This window comes from Manis javanica, chromosome 15 (assembly GCF_040802235.1).
Source record: "Manis javanica isolate MJ-LG chromosome 15, MJ_LKY, whole genome shotgun sequence".
Lineage (NCBI taxonomy): Eukaryota > Metazoa > Chordata > Mammalia > Pholidota > Manidae > Manis > Manis javanica.
In genome coordinates this window covers 82,419,918-82,442,142 of record NC_133170.1, presented here as the reverse complement: position 1 = coordinate 82,442,142, position 22,225 = coordinate 82,419,918, and the positions used below count along the sequence as shown (strand labels likewise).

Sequence of the window (22,225 nt, the reverse complement as noted above, 5' to 3'; positions counted from 1 at the left end):
ATTGATTGGACTGCTTGATATTGTCGCACAAGTCACTGAGGGACTATGTTTTTGTTTGTTTCATTTTCAGGGTGTTATTTTTCTTCGCCTCTCTGTGCTTTAGTTTAGATATTTTCTATTGCCCTAGGTTTGAATTCACTGATTCATTCTTTTATAGCTTGTTATCTGCCGTTAAACCCATCTAGTGATATTTTAAAATTTCAGGTATAGTGTTTTTAAGCACTATAGTCTATTTGCCCTCCCCCTTCAAACACTTTCCATTTTTCTCCTCACTATATATGCATGTTTTCCTTCAAATTCTTGAGTACAGTTATCATAGTTTTTTTCCCATTTGGTTTATTGAGGTGTAACTTACAGTAAAAACCATCCTTTTTAGTGTTTATAGTTCTATTTATTTTTGACACATACACAATAAAAATATAAAACAGTTCCATCACCTGGCCCCTAACTCCATTACACCCCTTTGTAGTCAGATGTCACATTCAGCCCTAGAACCTACTGATCTATTTGCTTTCCCTACAGCTTTGCCTTTGCAAGAATTCTGTATAAGAAATCAAATTCCAGCACATCTGTATGAGGAGCTTTTGCAGATGTGTTCTCGAGAAAAACTGGTGAAAACTATTTTTAGAAGTTTAAGTCTCTGAAATAGCCCCAACAGCATACAGCTAATGAAGAAACTCTATTCTAAAGAAAATTCACTAAAATTTGGTAAGAACAATTAGGGTCTGTGCTGTCTGAACCAAAAACCATTTCATCCATCCTTCTAGCTCAGTGTGACTTCACTCCACTCCACTCCAGACTGGTGCAGCCAGGAACGAATGTCTGCCTCTCACCAAGTTCTCATTCAGAGGCAATGTCTTCATGAGAGGAGCAAGATGCCAGCATTTCTTATTCTGGCCCTAACCATGCTTTGCTGAAGTTAAATTCTATGTCAATATGGTCAAGAGTTGGGGGATCCCTTTCACCACCCAGCTCCCAGCTCCTTTTGGGTGCGGCACTGTTGAGAGTACCAGGGCCCCAGTTTCTCTTGCTCTGGTTCATAAGACAGTGGTTCCACATTGGAAAAGGTAAGCTGAGAAGACTTAAGTCTAATGTCCCATCTCCACCTAATACTCAACTCCTAGAGCAGGTGTCACTCAGTGAGGTGCGTGTCACTGTCCTCAGCCCCAGCTCCAGAGCTGTGTTTTGGGTATTTTATCAGGGAGTAGAAGCAGTACATAAAACAGATAGTTCCTAAGCTTTACCCAAGGAAAGTGACTTGGTCAAAGTTAACAGAGCATGGAGAAATTCAGCTAAACGGTGCTCTCAAATACAATGGAGGTAGTGTTGAAAGGAAATTGAGAGGTTATTGGTAGATTCATTGGAGGTAAAGGCTAAACAGTAGGCTGGCTAGTTTGCCGGAAAGAATCAGGAAAAGAGACAGCTGAGAGAAGCCCTCCTGTCTCAAGCACTCAGCTGTTCCTTCAAAGGAGCCCAAATTTGATTGAACTAGCCCCTGGAGCGATTTGTGCCTGGAGCACTATTGAAAACAACCACAAGCAATCAGTTGCTTAATAGCTGAGTGTAGTCAGGGAAAGAGAATCAAACCCCTGATAAAACCATCATCATTCCAAGGTGATTGTGGGTATATCCAAGGCTATACTAACCTAACTGCAACATCAGACTCTTATTACTACAAGGGAGAAGTAATTTCACCAAAATAATCCAGCCAGTCGCTAAACAAATGAAGAAATAACAATAACAAGCCCCAGGAGGAGGTGCAAGAAGGATCAGAACAAGCATTGCTATATTATCTAAAATGTCAAGTTTAAAAAAAATGACAGGACATGCAAAGAAAACATCCCAGAAACTGGACAAAAATCAAGTAACTGATAATGCCTGTGAGAGCAACCAGATATTAAATTTAACAATGGCTTCAATGTGCTATTATAAATGTGATCAAAGAAGTAAAGGAAACTGTCATTAAAGAGATAAAGTAAGGTGTGCTGACAATGTCACCTCCAATTGAGAATATCAGCAAAGAGATAGAAATTATAAAAAGTACCAAATGGAAATTTTGGAGTTGAAAAGTACAGTAACTGAAATGAAAAATTTATTAGAGAGGTTCAGCAGTAGAGTTGAATTGGTGGAATAAAAACTTAGCCAACTTGAAGACAGAGATTATGCAATCCAAGAAGCAGAGGAACAGAAGACCGAAGAAAAATGACTAGAGTATCAGAAAAATGTAAGACACCACTAAGCACACCAACAAACACACAATGGGAGTACCAGAAGGAGAGAAGAATGAGCAAGAAATATTTAAAGAAATAATGACTGATCCATCCCAAATTTATTGAAAAACACTGATCTATACATTCAGGAAGCTCCACAAACTACAAATAAGATAAATGCAAAGAAATCCACAAACACATCACAGTAAAAAGACTAAAAGCCAAAGACAAGTGTGGATAAAATGAGACTTCCTGTGGCCAAGATTCTCACCTGGCCCTGGTTGGCTAGCTCACTGCACACGTGTGGGCGATATGTTGCTATTGGCTCAATCTAAGGGGCTCTGCTCAGTGTTCTGGGCAACATGGGGGCATGGCTGCAAGGCTGCAGGAGAGCAGAGCAGAGGCTGGAGTGGTAGAGTACTGAGGACAGAGGCCCCAGAGGACAGCTGTGCAGGATGACCATGTAGGCAGAGAGGCCGAGAGGATGGCTGCGCAGGCAGAGACCCAGAGAACGGTTGTGCAGACAGAGGCCCAGAGGACAGGTGTGCAGACAGAGAGGCCCAGAGGACGGCTGTGCGGACAGAGGGGCCCAGAGGACGGCTGTGCGGACAGAGGGGCCCAGAGGCAGAGACCAGCTTGCTGCACGCAGACTTGCTCTGAGGGAACAGGATTTTAGTGATTGACCTGCCACCATGGAAATAAAGTTGGGTATAACCCTTTTACCCCAAGAACATTCTACATCATTTCTTTGGTCACACTGAATCCATAGTGAACTTGCCTGGGGCTGAAACCCATTGGCAAGACACAAGGAGAAAATCTTTTAAGTCAACAAAGGAAAACTCATTGCTTGCAAGAGAATCCCAATAAGGCTACCAGCTGACTTCTCAGCCGAAACAATGGAGGCCAGTTGGGCCATAGCAAGGTAGGGCTCAGACATGGGAGAAGCATCATGATTAATTCTTCCTGCCTAAGATAAAAATGCCAAGATATAAATAGTATAGTGAGAACAGAAGGAACTCCATCTTAAGCGTAAGATTCCATTTGAAAAACCAGAGAGTTAGGAGGTAAGATTCCTAACATATTTTATGGCAATCAGCCAAAACCTGACCCTATCTTAAAGCAGGGCAAGCAGTCCTAAATGATATGTCCCACTGCTTGAGGGTAACCACTATCTTGGAGAAGAACAAGATCAAGGAATTCCTTGTATTAAGTTTATCTTATAGACTATCTTGAGGACTATGGATGGTGACATAATGTCCCTCACTAGAGATAAATATCACGAGATCACACATCAAGCTACTACTCCCCCTTAGCCCTTTGCCCCATTCTTGAGAGCCTTAAAAGATAGAGTCCTAAGCCCTTAAGGGCACCTCATCTCTGAGATTGACCACACTCCCCTTTGAGTGTGTACGTTGCTTTAAATACGACTTCTCACTGCTCAACTTCCTGCATTTTGTCTCTGAGCTCTTGCAGTGGTAAGCATCTTTGTTACTTCGCTATTTCATTCACTTTTCTAGACTTACGCACAAGTCTCCACTCTCTCTGTCCCACCTCAGTAGGGAAGGGCTACTCAGATCTCTGATTTGGGCTTGCAAGTTCCCATTACCTGAGTGATCCAGCCAGAACTGCGGCTGTACGATCATGCTCTTCAGGAGCCCACCCAAAAATCTACTTCCTTTGCTTTTGGGAAGTTCTCAAAACATAATCTCAGTTCCTCCAGTGCTCTGAGGCTCCCCCAAATCCTGGGATGGTAGGGGCTTAGTTCCCATGTCATGCAGATTCAAGTGGACACTCGATTTGCCCTAAGCTGATCAGGAGTTCAATGAGCTTCCCTTTCCTCCCTTTGTTCTTCCTTGCTCTCTACTGCCCGCATGGCTGCTGCCATACATGGCTACTCTACCTTTAATGAACCTCCCTTACCTATACTTGTATGACCCATTCAAGAATTCTTTCTTGATCAGAGTCAAGAGCCCTACCCTGACCAGGATGAGGTTTCAACTCGCATCAGGGAGACACCTCTCCAGGCACAGATACCCACAACAGTAGGACAACATAGTCAAAGTCCTCAAAGAAAAACTGTCAACCAAGAATCTTATATCAAGCAAAGCTATCTTTAAAAAACAAAGATAAAATAAAAAACATTCCCAAATTAACAAAGATTGAGAGAATGGGTTGCTAGCACACCCACCTTACAAGAAATACTGAAAAAAATGCTTCAGGTTTAAAGCAAGTAATCACAGATGGCAATTCAAATTGACATGAAAAAACAAAGAGCAGCAGTATTTTAAATTTTGTTTTATAAAAGACAGTGTAAGCCTGGATTAATACTTAGTCCATAGGCACACACCTGATCATCTGATCATCTACATTTGCCCTCTTACAGCACTAAACTATGTTTTCTACCTTTATCTTGCATCTACCTACCACTTCAGCATTTTATTAAAAATAAAAATAATAATAATAATAGAGGGAGAAATGTGGGATCAGCATATAAATCAATTACAAAAATCAAATGAATATTCATATTTGACCTGATTGTTTATGGGTCATAATGCATGATCAAAACCGAAAGTTTCTGTGATGTAAGAAACCCTTGTCCATGTAAGAATTTATTCACTATGTAAGAATTCATTCACCATGTAAGAACTTGTTCGTTATGCTTCAGAAGATTGGAGACTGATGAGAATTAGGCTTGAGATGGATTAATGATTGTACATTGAGCATTGACCCCCCTATACTGAATTTTATTGTTGTTAACAACCATTTGATCAATAAATATGAGAGATGCCCTCTCAAAAAAAAAAAAAAAAGACAGTGTAAACGCACATTTTTTTCTCCTTTCTCCTCTTAACTGATTAAAAAAACACAATTGTATAAAATGTATATAATGTATGGTTCAATCTTTAGCATAGGGAAATGTAATATATTTTTCCAGTATCAGCACAAAGGAGGTAACTGGGAAAAAAGCTCCACTGGACTAAGGAAACTACTACAGATGGTAAAGTAATAATTATAACAATATACTGTTGGCTTTGTAACATTATAGATGTATTACGTATGACAATAATACCAGAGAAAGGGGGAACATAAATAGACTATATAGAGGTAACATTGCTACATCTCCTTGAAGCTAAGCCAGAATAAATCTGAAGCTAATTCTGATGAGTTAAGAAATATGATAAACCCTAGTGACCAAAAAAAATATGTGTATATTTTATATATATATGTGTACATATATTTTTATACACATATACATAGTGAAAAAATCATTAAAGAAATTTAAATGCTTCATTAAAAATATTCACTAAATGTAAAAGAAAGCAATAAAGGAGGAATAGAGGAACAAAAATGACATGAAGCACATAGACAATAAAAAGTAAAATGGCACTCATTAATCCAACTATATCAATAATAATATTAATGTTAATAGATTAAAGAATCCAATAAAAAATAATCCAATCTATCCAATCAAAAGACAGAGATGGGTACTGGAGATAATGAGGGATATTTTATGATGATAAAAAGGCCAATCCATCAAGATAGAATAATTATAAACATATACACCTAATAATAGAACACAAAGTCACATGAAACAAAAATTGATAGAAGTGCAGAAACAGACAATTCAACAGTAATAGGTGGAGACTTCAATACCCTAATTTCAGTAATGAATAGGACAACTAGGCAGAAATTAACAAGGAAACAAAAGACCTGAACAATAACCAACTAAACCAAATAGATATCTATAGAACACTATGCCAAATAAGAGCAGAATACATATTCTTCTTAAGTGCATATGGAACATTCTCTAGCATAGACTGCATATTAAAGCATAAAACAAACCTCAATAAGTTTAAAAGGACAAAAATAATAAAAAGTACATTCTCTGACCACAATGGAATAAAATTAGAAATCAAGAGCAGAATAAAATTGAAGAAACTTGGTAAATACACAAAAATTAAACAACACACTCATAAAAAAATAATGGGTCAAAGAAGAAATCAAGAGAGAAATCAGAAAATACTTTAAGATTAATAAAAATGAAGACAAAATATAATAAAACATAATACTGCTAAAGCAGTGCTTAGATGAAAATGTATAGGTGTAAATGCCTATATTAAGAGAGAAAAAAGATCTCAAATAACCTAACCTCCCACCTTAAGACACTGGAAAAAGTGCAAACTAAATCTAAAACAAGCAGAAGAAAGGAAATATTAAAGATTTCACTGGAAATTTAAGAAATGGAAAATATAAAACAATAGAGAAAATTGATGAATCCATAAGATAGTTCTTTTTTTTAAGGTATTATTGATATACACTCTCATAAAGGTTTCACATGAAAAAACAATGTGGTTACTACATTTACCCACATTATCAAGTCCCCACCCATACCCCAGTGCAGTCACTGTTCATCAGCATGGTAGATGCCACAGATTCACTATTTGCCTTCTCTATGCTACACTGTTTTCCCCGTGACTTCTCACACCATGTGTACTAAACATAATACCCCTCAATCCCCATGTCCCTCCCTCCCAACCCGCCCTCCCACACCCCTCGCCTTTGATAACCACTAGTCCCTTCTTGGAGTCCTTGAGTCTGTTTTGTTCCTTCAGTTTTGCTTCATTGTTATACACCACAAATGAGGGAAATCATCTGGCACTTGTCTTTCTCTGCCTGGCTTATTTCACTGAGCATAATACCCTCCATGTTGTTGCAAATGGTAGGATTTGTTTCTTTCTTACGGCTGAATAATATTCCATTGTGTATATGTACCACATCTTCTTTATCCATTCATCTACTGATGGACACTTAGGTTACTTCCATATCTTGGCTATTGTAAATAGTACTGTGATAAACATGAAAAAATAATGTGGTTACTACATTTACCCATATTATCAAGTCCCCACCCATACCCCAATGCAGTCACTGTTCACCAGTGCAGCAAGATGCCACAGATCCACTATGTGCCTTCTCTGTGCTACACTGTTCTCCCTGTGATCCCCCACACCAGGTATACTAAATATAATACTCCTCAATCCCCTTCTCCCGCCCTCCCTACCCACCCTTTCACACCCCTCCCCTTTGGTAACCACTAGTTCATTCTTGGAGTCTCTGAGTCTGCTGCTATTTTGTTCCTTCAGTTTTGCTTCATTGCTATGCTCTACAAATGAGGGAAATCATTTGGCATTTGTCTTTCTCCACCTGGCTTATTTCACTGAGCATAATGTCCTCCAGCTCCATCCATGTTGTTGCAAATGGTAGAATTTGTTTCTTTCTTATGGCCGAATAGTGTTCCATTGTGTATATGTACCACCTCTTCTTTATCCATTCATCTACTGACAGACACTTAGGTTGCTTCCATATCTTGGCTATCATAAAAAGTGCTGCGATAAACATAGGGGTGTATATGTCTTTTTGAATCTGAGAAGTTGTATTCTTTGGGTAAATTCGAAGGAGTGGGATTCCTGAGTCAAATGGTATTTCTATTTTTAGTTTTTTGAGGAACCTCCATATTGCTTTCCGCAATGGTTGAACTAGCTTACATTCCCACCAGCAGTGTAGGAGGGTTCCCCTTTCTCTGCATCCTCACCAGCATTTGTTGTTCTTAGTCTTTTCAATGCTGGCCATCCTTACTGGTGTGAGGTGTTATCTCACTGTGCTTTTAATTTGCATTTCCCTGATGATTAGCCATGTGAAGCATCTTTTCATGTGTCTGTTGGCCATCTGAATTTCTTCTTTAGAGAATTCTCTCTTCATATCCTCTGCCCATTTTTTAATCAAGTTATTTGCTTTTTGGATGTTGAGGCATGTGAGTTCTTTATATATTTTGGAAGTTAACTCCTTGTTGGATATGTCATTTACAAATATATTCTCCCATATTGCAGGATGCCTTTTTGTTCTGTTGATGATGTCCTTTGCCATACAGAAGCTTTTTAGTTTAATATAGTCCCATGAACACATATTTTTTGCTTTTGTTTCCCCTGCTCAAGGAGAGCCATTCAGGAAGAATTTGCTCATGTTTATGTTCAGAAGATTTTTGCCTATGTTGTCTTCTAATAGTTTTATGATTTCATGACTTACATTCAGGTCTTTGATCCATTTTGAGTTTATGTTTGTGTATGGGGTTAAACAATAATCCACTTTCATTCTCTTGCATGTAGCTGTCCAGTTTTGCCAACACCAGCTGTTGAAGAGGCTGTCATTTCCCCATTGTATGTCCATGGCTCCTTTATCATATATTAATTGACCATATAGGGTTGGGTTTATATCAGAGCTCTCTAGTCTGTTCTGTTGTGCCAGTACCAAATTGTCTTGATTATTGTGGCTTTGTAGTAGAGCTTGAAGTTGGGGAGCATAATCCCGCCAGCTTTATTCTTCCTTCTCAGGATTGCTTTGGCTATTGGGGGTCTTTTGTGGTTCCATATGAATTTTAGAATGATTTTTCTCTAGTTCACTGAAGAATGCTGTTGGTATTTTGATAGGGATTGCATTGAGTCTGTAGATTGTTTTAGGCAGGATGGCCATTTTGACAATATTAATTCTTCCTAGCCAAGAGCATGGGATGTGTTTCCATTTATTGGTATCTTCTTTAATTTCTCTCATGTGTGTCTTGTAGCAGAGCATAGGTCTTTCACTTCCTTGGTTCAGTTTATTCCCAGGTATTTTATTCTTTTTGACGCAATTGTGAATGGAACTGTTTTCCTGATTTCTCTTTCTGCTAGTTCATCATTAGTGTATAGGAATGCAACAGATTTCTGTATGTTAATTTTGTGTCCCACAACTTTGCTGAATTCAGATATTAGATCTAGGAGTTTTGGAGTGGGTTCCTTAGGGTTTTTTATGTACAATATCATGTCATCTGCAAACAGGGACAGTTTAACTTCTTCCTTGCCAATCTGGATGAGTTTCATTTCTTTGTGTTGTCTGATTGCTCTGGCTAGGACCTCCAGTACTCTGTTGAGTAGAAGTGGGGAGAGTGGGCATCCTTCTCTTGTTCCCGATCTCAGAGGAAAAGCTTTCAGCTTCTCACTGTTCAGTATGATGTTGGCTGTGGGTTTGTCATATATGGCCTTTATTATGTTGAGGTACTTGCCCTCTATACCCATTTTGTTGAGAGTTTTTATCATGAATGGATGTTGAATTTTGTCAAATGCTTTTTCAGCATCTATGGAGATGATCATGTGGTTTTTGTCCTTCTTTTTGTTGATGTGGTGGATGATGTTGATGGATTTTCGAATGTTGTTTCGAATCAATTTTCAAATGGATTTCCTTGCATCCCTGGGATGAATCCCACTTGGTCATGGTGTATGATCCTTTTGATGTATTTTTGAATTCGGTTTGCTAATATTTTGTTGAGTGTTTTTGCATCATTGTTCATCAGGGATATTGGTCTGTAATTTTCTTTTTTTGTGGTGTCTTTGCCTGGTTTTGGTATTAGAGTCATGCTGGCCTCATAGAATGTGTTTGGGAATATTCCCTCTTCTACTTTTTGGAAACTTTAAGGAGGGTGAGTTTGAGTCTTCACTAAATGTTTGATAAAATTCAGTGGTGAAGGCATATGGTCCAGACATTTTGTTCTTAGGTAGTTTTTTGATTACCAGTTCAATTTCATTGCTGGTAATTGGTCTGTTCAGATTTTCTGTTTCTTTCTGGGTCAGCCTTGGAATGTTGTATTTTTCTAGAAAGTTGTCCATTTCTTCTAGGTTATCCCATTTGTTACCATATAATTTTTCATAGTATTCTCAAATAATTCTTAGTTCTATGGTGTCCATAGTGATTTATCATTTCTCATTTCTAATTCTGTTTATGTTTGCAGACTCTCTTTTTTTCTTGATAAGTCTGGCTAGGGGTTTATTTATTTTGTTAATTTTCTCAAAGAACCAGCTCTTGTTTTCATTTATTCTATCGTTTTATTCTTCTCAATTTTATTTATTTCTGCTCTAATCTTTATTATGTCCTTTCTTCTACTGATTTTGGGCCTCGTTTGTTCTTCTTTTTCTGGTTTCGTTAATTGTGAGTTTAGACTGTTCATTGGGATTGTTCTTCTTTCCTGAGGTAGGCCTGTATTGCAATATATTTCCCTCTTAGCACGGCCTTCTCTGTGTCCCACAGATTTTGCGGTGTTGAATTATTGTCGTCATTTGTCTCCATATATTGCTTGATCTCTGTTTTTATTTGGTCATTGATCCATTGGTTATTTAGGAGCATGTTGTGAAGCCTCCATGTGTTTGTGGGATTTTTCTATTTTCTTTGCATAATTTATTTCTAGTTTCATACCTTTGTGGTCTGAGAAACTGGTTGGTACAATTTCAATCATTTTGAATTTACCAAGGCTCTTTTTGTGGCCTTGTATATGATCTATTCTTTAAAATGTTCCACATACACTTGAGAAGAATGTGTATACTGCTGCTTTTGGGTGTAGAGTTCTGTAGATGTCTGTTAGGTCCATCTGTTCTAATGTGTTGTTCAGTGCCTCTGTCTCCTTACTTATTTTCTGTGTGGTTGATCTGTCCTTTGGAGTGAGTGGAGTGTTGAAGTCTCCTAAAATGAATGCACTGCATTCTATTTCCCCTTTTAATTCTGCTAGTATTTGTTTCGCATATGTGGGTGCTCCTGTGTTGGGTGTGTAGATATTTACAATGGTTATATCCTCTTGTTGGACTGACCCCTTTATCATTATGTAATAGCCTTCTTGATCTTTTGTTACTTTTACTTTCTTTGTTTTGAAGCCTATTTTGTCTGATACAAATACTGTAACTCCTGCTTTTTTCTCCCTATTAGTTGAATGAAATATCTTTTTCCATCCCTTCACTTTCAGTCTGTGTATGTCATTGAGTTTAAAGTGAGTCTCTTGTAGGCAGCATATAGATGGGTCTTGTTTCTTTTTATCCATTCAGTGACTCTATGTCCTTTGATTGGTGCACTGAGACCATTTACATTTAGGGTCATTATGGATAGGTATGCACTTATTGCCATTGCAGGCTTTAGATTCGTGGTTACCAAAGGTTCAAGGTTAACTTCCTTACTATCTAAGAGTCTAACTTAACTCACTTAGTATGCTATTACAAACACAACCTAAAGATTCTTTTTTTCCCTCCTTTTCCTTTCTCCTCCATTCTTTATATATTAAGTACCATATTCTGTACTCTTTGTCTATCCCTTGATTAACTTTGAGGATAGTCGATTTAATTTTGCATTTGCTTAGTAATTAACTGTTCTACTTTCTTTACTGTGGTTTTATTACCTCTGGTGACAGCTATTAAACCTTAAGAACACTTCCATCTATAGCAGTCCATCCAAAATACACTGTAGAGATGGTTTGTGGGAGGTAAATTCTCTCAGCTTTTGCTTATCTGGAAATTGTTTAATCCCTCCTTCAAATTTAAATGATAATCTTGCCGGATAAAGTAATCTTGGTTCAAGGCCCTTCTGGTTCATGGCATTAAATACATCACACCACTCCCTTCTAACCTGTAAGGTTTCTGCTGAGAAGTCTGATGAGAGCCTGATGGGCTTTCCTTTGTATGTCATCTTATTTCTCTCTCTGGTTGTTTATCCTTGATCTTTGCCATTTTAATTACTATATGTCTTCTTGTCTTCCTTGGGTCCCTTGTATTGGGAAATCTGTGCACCTCCATGGCCTGAGAGACTATCTCCTTCCCCAGATTGGGGAATTTTTCACCAATTACCTCCTCAAAGATACTTTCTATCCCTTTTTCTCTCTCTTCGTCTTTTGGTACCCCTATAATGTGAATATTGTTCCATTTGGATTGGTCACACAGTTCTCTCAATATTCTTTCATTCTTAGAGATCCTCTTTTCCTCTCTGTGCCTCAGCTTCTCTGTATTGCTCTTCCCTAATTTCTATTTCATTTATCGTCTCCTCCATCGTAAGTAATCTGCTTTTAAAACCTTCCATTGTATGTTTCATTTCTGATACTGTGTTCCATAATGATTGGATCTCCGACCGGAATTCATTCCTGAGTTCTTGAATATTTTTCTGTACTTCCATGAGCATGTTAATAATTTTTATTTTGAAATCTCTTTCAGGAAGATTCATGAGATCAGTTTCATTTGAATCTTTCTCTGGTGTTGTATTCATAATTTTGCTTTGAACCAGGTTCCTTCGACATTTCATATTTATATGTGGAGCCCTCTAGTGCCCAGAAGCTCTAGTCTCTGAAGCTGCTCAGCCCTTGGAGCAATGCTGGGGGTCACAGGGGAGTGGTGTTGGTACCTAGGGGGAGGAAAGAGTTGCTTCCTGCTTCCTGGCTGCTATACCTGTCTCCACTGCCAGAACCAGTGGGCCAAGCACACAAGTATAAGCCTCTGTGCTTTGTGTTTGTAGTTGCTGTAGACAGGGCTTCCCTCTGGCTAGCCAAGTGCCAGGGTAGAGTTTGCCGGTTGTGAGCCAGGTGGGGCTGGCTGGAAGAAAGGTGCAGTAGGCTGCATATCACGGAGGGGGGTCCTTAGAACTGTGTAGCCAGCCAGAAACTATTGTGAAAGTTCCCAACCTGCTGGGCAAAGTGCACCCAGACAATTTTGTCTACCTGTCCTTTCTCCTGAGCAGTAAGCTCTATGCAGTCCTTGCCCCTTAGCAGCCCTCTCACTGTTAGTAAGTCTCTCAGACTGCCCACCTTTCTTTTGTCCCAGAGCAGCTGGATGTGTACCCCTGCTTTCCACAAGTGGCTGGAATCTCAGTCTCTCCAGGTATTCTGCCTGTCTTAGCTTTCCAACCCTCCTAATCATGAGAGTACCATGAAAGCACCATGAAATGTAGATTTGTGTTCCCAGAGCAGATCTCCAGAGCTCAGTGTTCAGCAGTCCCAGGCCTCCAATCCCTCCCAGCTCCATTTCTCTTCCTCCCACCAGTGAGCTGGAGTGGGGGAAGGGCTTGGCTACCACGGGCCACAGCTTTGGTACATTATCCTGTTCTGTGAGGTCTGCTCTTTTCTCCAGGTGTATGCAGTCTGGCACCGTCCTCTTTCCTGTTGCTCTCTCAGGATTTGTTGTATTAATTATATTTTCATATTACATGTGGTTTTAGGAGAAAGCCTTTATCTCACCTCTCACATCACCATCTTTAATCCAATTGATCACCAGAAAATGAAAAGCACAAATATTGAATAATTCCAATTCGTGGTAGAAATTTTTTTATATTTGTCTTTCTGTGACTGAAATAATAATGTGAAAAGGAAAATTGTATTAAAATATTTGTTTTCAGTCTTACAGTGCTGTTACAAGATGATGAGGTTAAATCACTTCTTTATTATGGATCACTGGTGAAAAAGCAGTGTAAGCTTTCTGATCAGTTTTGTAAATTTTCTATTTTAATAGAAAAATCATATGATTTAAAAATGCTTTAAAAAATTTTTCAGTTAAAACAAAATGGCCATCCTGCCTAAAGCAATCTACAGATTCAATACAATCCCTATCAAAATACTAACAGCATTCTTCAACAAACTAGAACAAATAATTATAAAATTCAAATGGAACCACAAAAGACCCTGAAAATCAAAGCAATCCTGAGAAGGGAGAATAGAACAGGGAGACCTCACTTCCCAACTTCAAGCTCTACTACAAAGCCACAGTAATCAAGACAATTTGGTACTGGCACAAGAATAGACTCATAGACCATGGAACAGAATAGAGACTCCAGATATTAACCCAAGCATATATAGTCAATTAATATATGATAAAGGAGCCATGGACATACAATGGGGAAATGACAGCCTCTTCAACAGCTGGTGTTAGCAAAACTGGACAGCTACATGTAAGAGAATGAAACTGGATTACTGCCTAACTCCATACACAAAAGTAAACTCGAAATGGGTCAAAGACCTGAACATAAGTCATGAAACCATAAAACTCTTTGAAGAAAACATAGACAAAACTCGCTTGAATATAAACGTCAACAACTTCTTCATGAAAATATCTCCTAAAGCAAGGGAAACAACAGCAAAAATGAACAAGTGGGACTATATCAAGCTGAAAAGCTCTGTACAGCAAAGGACATCATCTGATGTAGAACAAAAAGTCATCCTACAGTATGGTAGAATATCTTCATAAATGACATATCCGATAAGGGGTTGACATCCAAAATATACAAAGAGCTCACACACCTCAACAAACAAAAAGCAAATAACCCAATTAAAAAATGGGCACAGGATCTAAACAGATACTTCTCCAAAGAAGAAATTCAGATGGCCAACACACACATGAAAAGATGCTCCACATTGCTAAACATCAGAGAAATGCAAATTAAAACCACAATGAGATATCACCTCACACCAGTTCGGATGGCCACCATCCAAAAGACCAACAACAACAAATGTTGGCGAGGATGTGGAGAAAGAGAACCCTCCTACACTGCTGGTGGGAATGTAAATTAGTTCAACCATTGTGGAAAGCAGTATGGAGGTTCCTCAAAAAACTCAAAATAGAAATACCATTTGACCCATGAATTCCACTCCTAGGAATTTACCCTAAGAATGCAGGAGCCCAGTCTCAAAAAGACATATGCACCCCTATGTTTATCACAGCACTATTTACAATAGCCAAGAAATGGAAGCAATCTAAGTGTCCATCAGTAGATGAATGGATAAAGAAGATGTGGTATGTATACACAATGGAATATATTCAGCCATAAGAAGAAAACAAATCCTACCATTTGCAACAACATGGATGGAGCTATGTTTATGGGTATTATGCTCAGTGAAATAAGCCAGGTGGAGAAAGATAAGTATCAAATGATTTCACTCATATGTTGAGTATAAGAACTAAGCGAACACTGAAGAAACAAAACAGCAGCAGACTCACAGAACCCAAGAATGGACTAATAATTACCAAAGGGAAAGAGACTGGGAAGGATGGGTGGGAAGGGAGGGATAAGGGGGGGAAGGGGCATTACAATTAGCACACATAATGTAGAGGGGGGGGCATGGGGAAGGCAGTACAGCACAGAGAAGACAAGTAGTGATTCTATAGCATCTTACTATGCTGATAGACCATGACTATAATGGGGTATGTGGTGGGGGCTTGATAAGGGGGGGAATTAAGTAACCACAATGTTGCTCATGTAACTGTATATTAATGATACCAAAATAAAAATTAAAAAAGCAAACCAGAGAAATAGAAGAAGGCAAGGAAAAAAGAAAAACATGAATGAAATAGAAAACACCAAGAAAAAGCATTAGAAGTGATCAGCACAACCAAAACATCACTTCAAAAAGACTAATAAAAATACCAGTTTTTGGCAAATATAAAACAAATGGGGCACAAATAAGCAGCACCAATAATATCTATTAAAGCTAAATATACACATATACTTTGATCCAGCAATTCTACTCTTAGTAATTTTATTCCCACCAGAAATGTGTACTGATTTCACTAAAGAACATGTTTAGGATGTTCAGAGCAGTACTTTTCATTATAGTTAAAAAGAGGAAATTACCCAAATACCCGCCAGTACTAGACTGGTATTTAATACTAGATGGGTAAATAAGGAGAGTGGTCTACAACAACAACATGCAAGAATATGGATATATCTCATAATCTAATGTTTTCATAACATAATGTTGAGTGAAAAAGTGGTTCATACTAACAAATAGTTCAAAAATTCATATGGAAACACCAAAGACACCGAATAGCCAAAGCAATCCTGAGAAGGAAGAATAAAGTCGGGGGGATCTCACTCCCCAACTTCAAGCTCTACTACAAAGCCACAGTAATCAAGACAATTTGGTACTGGCACAAGAACAGAGCCACAGACCAGTGGAACAGAACAGAGACTCCAGATATTAAGCCAAACATATACGGTCAATTAATATATGATAAAGGAGCCATGGACATACAATGGGGAAATGACAGTCTCTTCAACAAATGGTGTTGGCAAAACTGGACAGCTACATGTAAGAGAATGAAACTGGATCAATGTCTAACCCCATACACAAAAGTAAATTTGAAATGGATCAAAGACCTGAATGTAAGTGATGAAACCATAAAACTCTTAGAAAAAAATGATTCATACTCTATGACTCAGCATCTATAAACACATAACAAGAGAAACTAATCTATGCTAACAGAAGTCAGGACAGAGATATTCTTGTTGAGTAGAATACTGACTTTAAAGTAAGACTGGGTTTTTGGGGTGCTGGTAGCATTTTGTTCCTTGATCTGCATGCTGATTTCATAAGTTTATTCAGTAGGACTGAGACGAGGTGAGACAAACAAGATAACCTAAGGAACAAAGTTTATGGAGGCACTCATTCTCACCTTGCTTGTCTCACCCTCATTCCAGCCCAGGTGTTCAATTTATGGATATTTATTTAGCTACATCATGAGTTATATATTTTTCTCTATGTACATTATAAATGTTACAATTGTTCTAAAAATGTTAAATGGGTCTGATCTACCTCATACCACAAAAATAAACTGAATGGAATAAAAACCTAAATGTAAAAGGAAAAACTGTAACTTTTAGAATTAAATTTAGGAAAATACAGAAGTCCTCTGTTCCAAGACCTCAGTAGATGCCTGTAACCTGTAACCACAGATAATACTGACTCCTTTATATACTGTTTTCTCCTATACATACATACCTATAATAAAGTTTAATTTATAAATTAGGCACAGTAAGAGACTAACAACAATAACTCATACTAAAATAGAACAACTATAACAATGTACTGCAATGAAAGTTATGTACCTATGCTCTCTCCCTCAAAACATCTTACTGTATTGTATTCACCCTTCTTCTTGCAATGATGTGTGATGATAAAATGCCTGCATGATGACATGAAGTGAAGTGCATTGTGACAAATCAGTAGGCTTCTCCTGACCTTCTGGGGAGGATCATCTACTTCCCTGACAGCAGTTGACAAGGATAACCAAAACCTTGGATAAGGGGAGGACTACTGTATTATAAATGACCTCAGGTAAAGAAGGATTTCTTAAGAATATTTAAAAGCACATATTAGAGGAAAAGATCTGACTATATTAAAATCAAACCTGAAAAGTATATTGCAACATAAATAAATGAGTTATTATTTTGAACATATTTTTAAAATCAATGAGGAAAAGAAAAATAACCCAATAGAAAAATGCATGAAAAACTTGACAGTTACTTTATACATAAGAAAACAAGAATGAAAACATGCTCAAATTCACTAATAGTCAGGGAAATGCAAATCAAATCATGAGGTATCACCATTTCACAACTCTACCAGTAGATAAGCAGAAAATATAAATTCAGATAATACTAAGTGCTGACAAAAATGTGGGGCACCATTCTCCATTGTTGATGAGTATAAATTGATATAACCACTTTGGAAAACAGTTTTGCACTACCTAATAATATGGAAAATGTGCAAGCCCAAGGACTTTTTTGGTATATTCTCTAGAGACACTCTTGCACATTACTATCAGGAGGTGTGTACATGAATGTTTGTAACAATTAAAAAGAAACAAAGAATGTCTATCAAGAGTAGAGTATTCTACATCAGTGAAAATGAATAAACAACTATACACAAATGGATGAATCTCATTTTTGATGGTCAAGCAAAAGAAGCAAATCATAGAATACTTAGAGTATGACTACAATTATATAAAATTTTTTAAGCAAGCAGATATAAATAGTAAAATTATAAAGAATAAAGGAAAGATTATTACAGAAGTCAGGAGAATGGTTACCTTTGGAGGAGGAAGAGGGGGTATAATGAGGAAGGGGCACATGATGGCTTCCAAGGTAATGATAATGTTGCACTTCTTAGCATGAATGGAGTGCGGATGTTTTCAACATTTTTAAAATTATACTACTATTTTTATGTACTCTGCTGTATGCATCATACATTTCAAAATAAAATTTTAAAAGCAGTAAGAGTCTACATACATATGCACATGTATAAATGTGTATGTGTGTGTGTGTGTGTATGTATTCTATGAAGGTAAACAACAAAAATTCTTAGTGGGAAAATGTCAGTAAGCACTTCACTAGATTTACTAAATTCTCTCATATGATTGGCTGGCTGAAAGAGGACCTGGAATGGATTGAATTTACCACAAAGTCCAAATCTTTGTGTATATATTTCCCACTAAATGTATTCTTGAAATTGTTATTACATGTCTTATTTAATCTATCAGTTGAATCACTCATTCTCAAGTTGTCCTGCTTTCATTTCAGTTGGTAAAAAAGAAATTCTTAATTTTAAAAGATAAAAACCCAGTTGAAAGATGCTCATTCTTTTCTTAACCTTTATTTTATTTTTTTTAACCAATCTATGTTAACTATATCTTCCTTGTGTGGAATCAGAAGAAAGCTGCACCAAAACCTAAAGCCATCAGCATGTGTGACATTGTGAAAATATTTGCTAAAAATGAAAAAAAATCCTATTGTTTGTTTGGTTATACTATTTACATTATGTGAATTCAGACCTCTTTAATGTGCTTAATATAATGCAGAGTTAAAGAACCAGAAGGACACTTCACAAGTTACCTACATAGAGTCATCTGTCTTTAAGGAAGACTCAAACTACCTCAAGAAAACAAATTATCATCCTAATCTGAAAATAGCTCCTGCGAAGATTTAATAGCATCCCTTCCTCCTAAGCAGTCTGAAAATTCTTTATGTCTACCTCAGAACCCTTTTAATACAATGTTAGCATACATAAGCTTTATCGCCCAGACAAAAGGGTGTGGATTTATCCAGGGCCCAGGGACCCTAGCAAGCACCGATCTCCAAGTCTCTCCTGGAGGAAGTAAGAAGGTAAAGGGCTCAGAGCCCTGCCTGTTTGGCTCCAGTGGCTCCAACCTCCCCAGTCCCCTGGCTTTCCCCAGGAACCTAGCCCCAAAGGTTTTCTCTCTCCACATAACTAACAGTTGACTATATTTTGTTTCACTTTGACTCAAGTTTATCCATAACTTTGTCCTCCCCCACCCCTTTCCCACCCAATTACCCTTGTAATCAATAACTTATTTATACTTCCACTGGAGTATGGATAAAAACCTAGGATATTTTTTAAATCCTAAAAATATGTTACTTACAAATGAAAGAAAGAAAACCCAAAAATTTCTAAATTAGTGGGTACCTTTTATAAGAGAATTACATTGGAAAGTCTTTTTCTTCTCCTGGTCATGGACAATTTCATCTAACAAAGCATCTTAAAGACAGCACTTGTTTAGAATAAAAATTCCCTGAGGTCAGGGGCTAGTTTTGTTTCAGTTTTTATACCTGGCACATTCCTTGGACCCTAGTACTGTGATATGACCCGTGCAGGAACAGAAAAACGTCAGCTGTGCTTAAGTGACACAATGGAAGCTCGTTAAAGCTTTGCCTTACATGATCGTTGCCTTCCTCTTCTTCCTCATCGCAGTCCAGACCCTGATGCACAATCTCAGTGGTGCTGTTCTGAAAGACACTGGTCCCCATATCTGACACTCTGCTAGCCTCTGTTGTGACTTTTACTTTCATGCGGTGGAAGCCAGTGGAGACCAATCCCACTTGCAGGTTTACAGGCTCCCCTTGGAACAACAGGAAGTGTGACTTTACCTCTTCTTTAAAACCAGGGGGTTGGTAATCATTTGGGGTCACTACAAAATTGAAAAAGGCAGAACACCAAGAAAACTGTGAGTTTCAACAGAAGTCAGATTAATCTTTCATGTGTAGCAACAGATGCTTGCAAAATCCTTTTATTTATATAAAACATTACTTCAACACTTATGAAGGAATTTGACTAGAGATCTGCACCTACCTGCATTATAGTAGTGGAGTTTCATAGTAAGTGTAACATCATTAGGAAGGGGTCCAAGGTTCTGCATCAGTACATACAATTTACGGATCAGAAGAATACTGGCTTTCTTAATATCTTCACTGTTTGTCCTACTTTCGAAGCTTGTACTACTGCTGTAACCACATGGAAAAAAACAAACCTTTTAATAATATGGCATATTGAAATTCTATTCCAAAAAGAACAAAACATTTTACTATATGATCAAATAAATATAAATTTAATATCAGGATGCTCTGGGACTATTTTTAGAATGCAAATTAGAGGAGGGATTGTACTTTCTGCAATGTATATTCAAAGGATTTTTTTAAGTAACAAGTTCCCTCAAGGCATTTTAAATATGATCTGATCTTTTAAAATTTTTATTTATAAGTAACCACATACTAAAATAGTGAGAACAATGGATTTGGAATTAAGAGACATTGGCTCTGCTGCTAACTACCTGAATGACCTCCATTAAGTCACTCAGACAGTCTAGGTCAGTTAGCTCATTTGTAAGATAAGCTTGCACACTCCATGTATAAAGTCAGTCATCAGCTCTGGGCCTTTCTACCATCTGGTAATCTCTCAGATGCATCCCCTCCTTACTCTTACATGGATTATGACAGTGGTTTATCTACTCATCCTGCTTTTCTTCTTGTCCACATTGGAAAACATTCTCCATACCACTGCTGAAATAATATTCCTAATAGGAAAATCCACTTATGTGTCACTCTCAATTAAAATTTTTCTATTACACTCATCACCTTCCAATCAAATTCAAAACTGGTGTGTGTACAATGCCTTTTACATCCAACTGTGCCCTCAGCTCCACCTTCATCTGCAACTACTACCCAGTTTCTTCTTACCCAAGTGCATTTGCATATGCTGTTCACTTTGCTTGTACTGTACTTATTCCACTTCTCTTCCTGACTCTCCTGAATCCATCCTTTAATCCTAGCTGACATGTCATCTTTTCAAGGAAGTCTTACCTGGTAATCCCCATCCCTTACCCTTGTTAATAATTGTATGGCCCCCCTACCCCAGACTATGAATGGCTATATCTTTCATCTCCACAGTACTAAGTTTGGTTCCCACCTACAGTAAGCACTCAATGAACATATATTGAATTAATGAATAAATGAACAAGTTAGACTAAATTACCTTCCAACTTTAAATGTCTTTTATTTCTCTCCAAAGTTTTCTTCCCCAATTAGTCTCATATTTGAGTAGTTTTCAGAAAGGAAATGACTATATTTGCACAATGCCTTTCACAAAATAAGCACCCAATATGCAAAAATAATCCTAAGTAATTGAACTACTGGAGGCAGTGTGCATTCATAAAACAAACATTATTAAGTGAATATATTTGCTCCTTCTTCAGTTTTGAACAACTTAAAGTTTTGTCTACCAAGATGTAGCCAATTTGAAATAGGTAACCTATTTCACTCATGGGATCCTTCAGTATACATCATAATCATAAGATCATATCCATGTAAAATCATATTCAAGATTCACTTGCACTCTTTTAAAAGGGAAATTATCTTTATTATGGAAGAGGTGATAAAGTAATTTTGTCAGGATGATCATTTAAACAAATGCCTACTTTTAGTTTCTAGGAAATAAGTCATATGCATTACCTTCTCTCCTCCTTAGTAGCTGAAAGATTTGGCCATTTCTGTTTTACTGCTCATCTCCTGGCATATGTGCCTTCATAACAAAGGAGATTAATCTGGTTGTCAGTAATACTAACATTTGAATTTTAGAGAGTAAAAGTTCAACTGTTTAATGAAAAGGAATATGTATGAAAAGTGGTGTACAATCTGTAAAATGCTATAAATGTTAGCTAATGATAGTTAATATTTTAATTCTCATTCCTAGAACTTCCTCTTTACATTTTAGTACTGTCTGTAAGTTCTACAAATGAGAGGATAATTAAGGAAGTGAATCTTGGAGAGAAATCCTCAAACTTGCAGCAAATGATGAGACAAAGCTAATAGCATGGAAATTTGAGAATTAGACCACATTTCTCTCCAGAGTCATTCTCTTTGGGGTCACCTATCCCCCTGACTTCACCCTTTACCACACAGGGCTCTTCACCAACATCTGCCCCCTCCATTTCTGTTTCATGTTATCAGGAAAACTTAGCACCATCTGAATCCAAAAGCTATTGGGAAGGAAATAAACATTGCTCTTTGAGAAAATATCTACATCTGCACTGGGGACCTTCTGAAGCAAATGTCCTTGTCTTTGA

General features: G+C 37.5%; 1 protein-coding gene across 9 annotated transcripts in view; it reads right to left on the bottom strand.

Moving 5' to 3' along the window:
• Positions 1-22,225, bottom strand: part of HORMAD2 (HORMA domain containing 2) — a 116,035-nt gene that overhangs the window by 60,211 nt on the left and 33,599 nt on the right. For 7 of the 9 annotated variants that reach the window (XR_012125614.1, XR_012125616.1, XR_012125618.1 and 4 more), the window contains 2 exons: positions 19,957-20,108; positions 19,545-19,795 (listed from right to left, as the gene is read on the bottom strand). Coding sequence is in view for 4 of the 9 variants with exons in the window: in XM_073222906.1 (XP_073079007.1) it covers positions 19,545-19,795; positions 19,957-20,108 (403 nt within the window). In the remaining 5 variants the exon portion in view is untranslated. Of the gene's footprint in view, positions 1-19,167; positions 19,796-19,956; positions 20,109-22,225 lie in introns of those variants that run through there. The other 2 variants (XR_012125615.1, XM_073222908.1) reach the window with 2 other exon arrangements.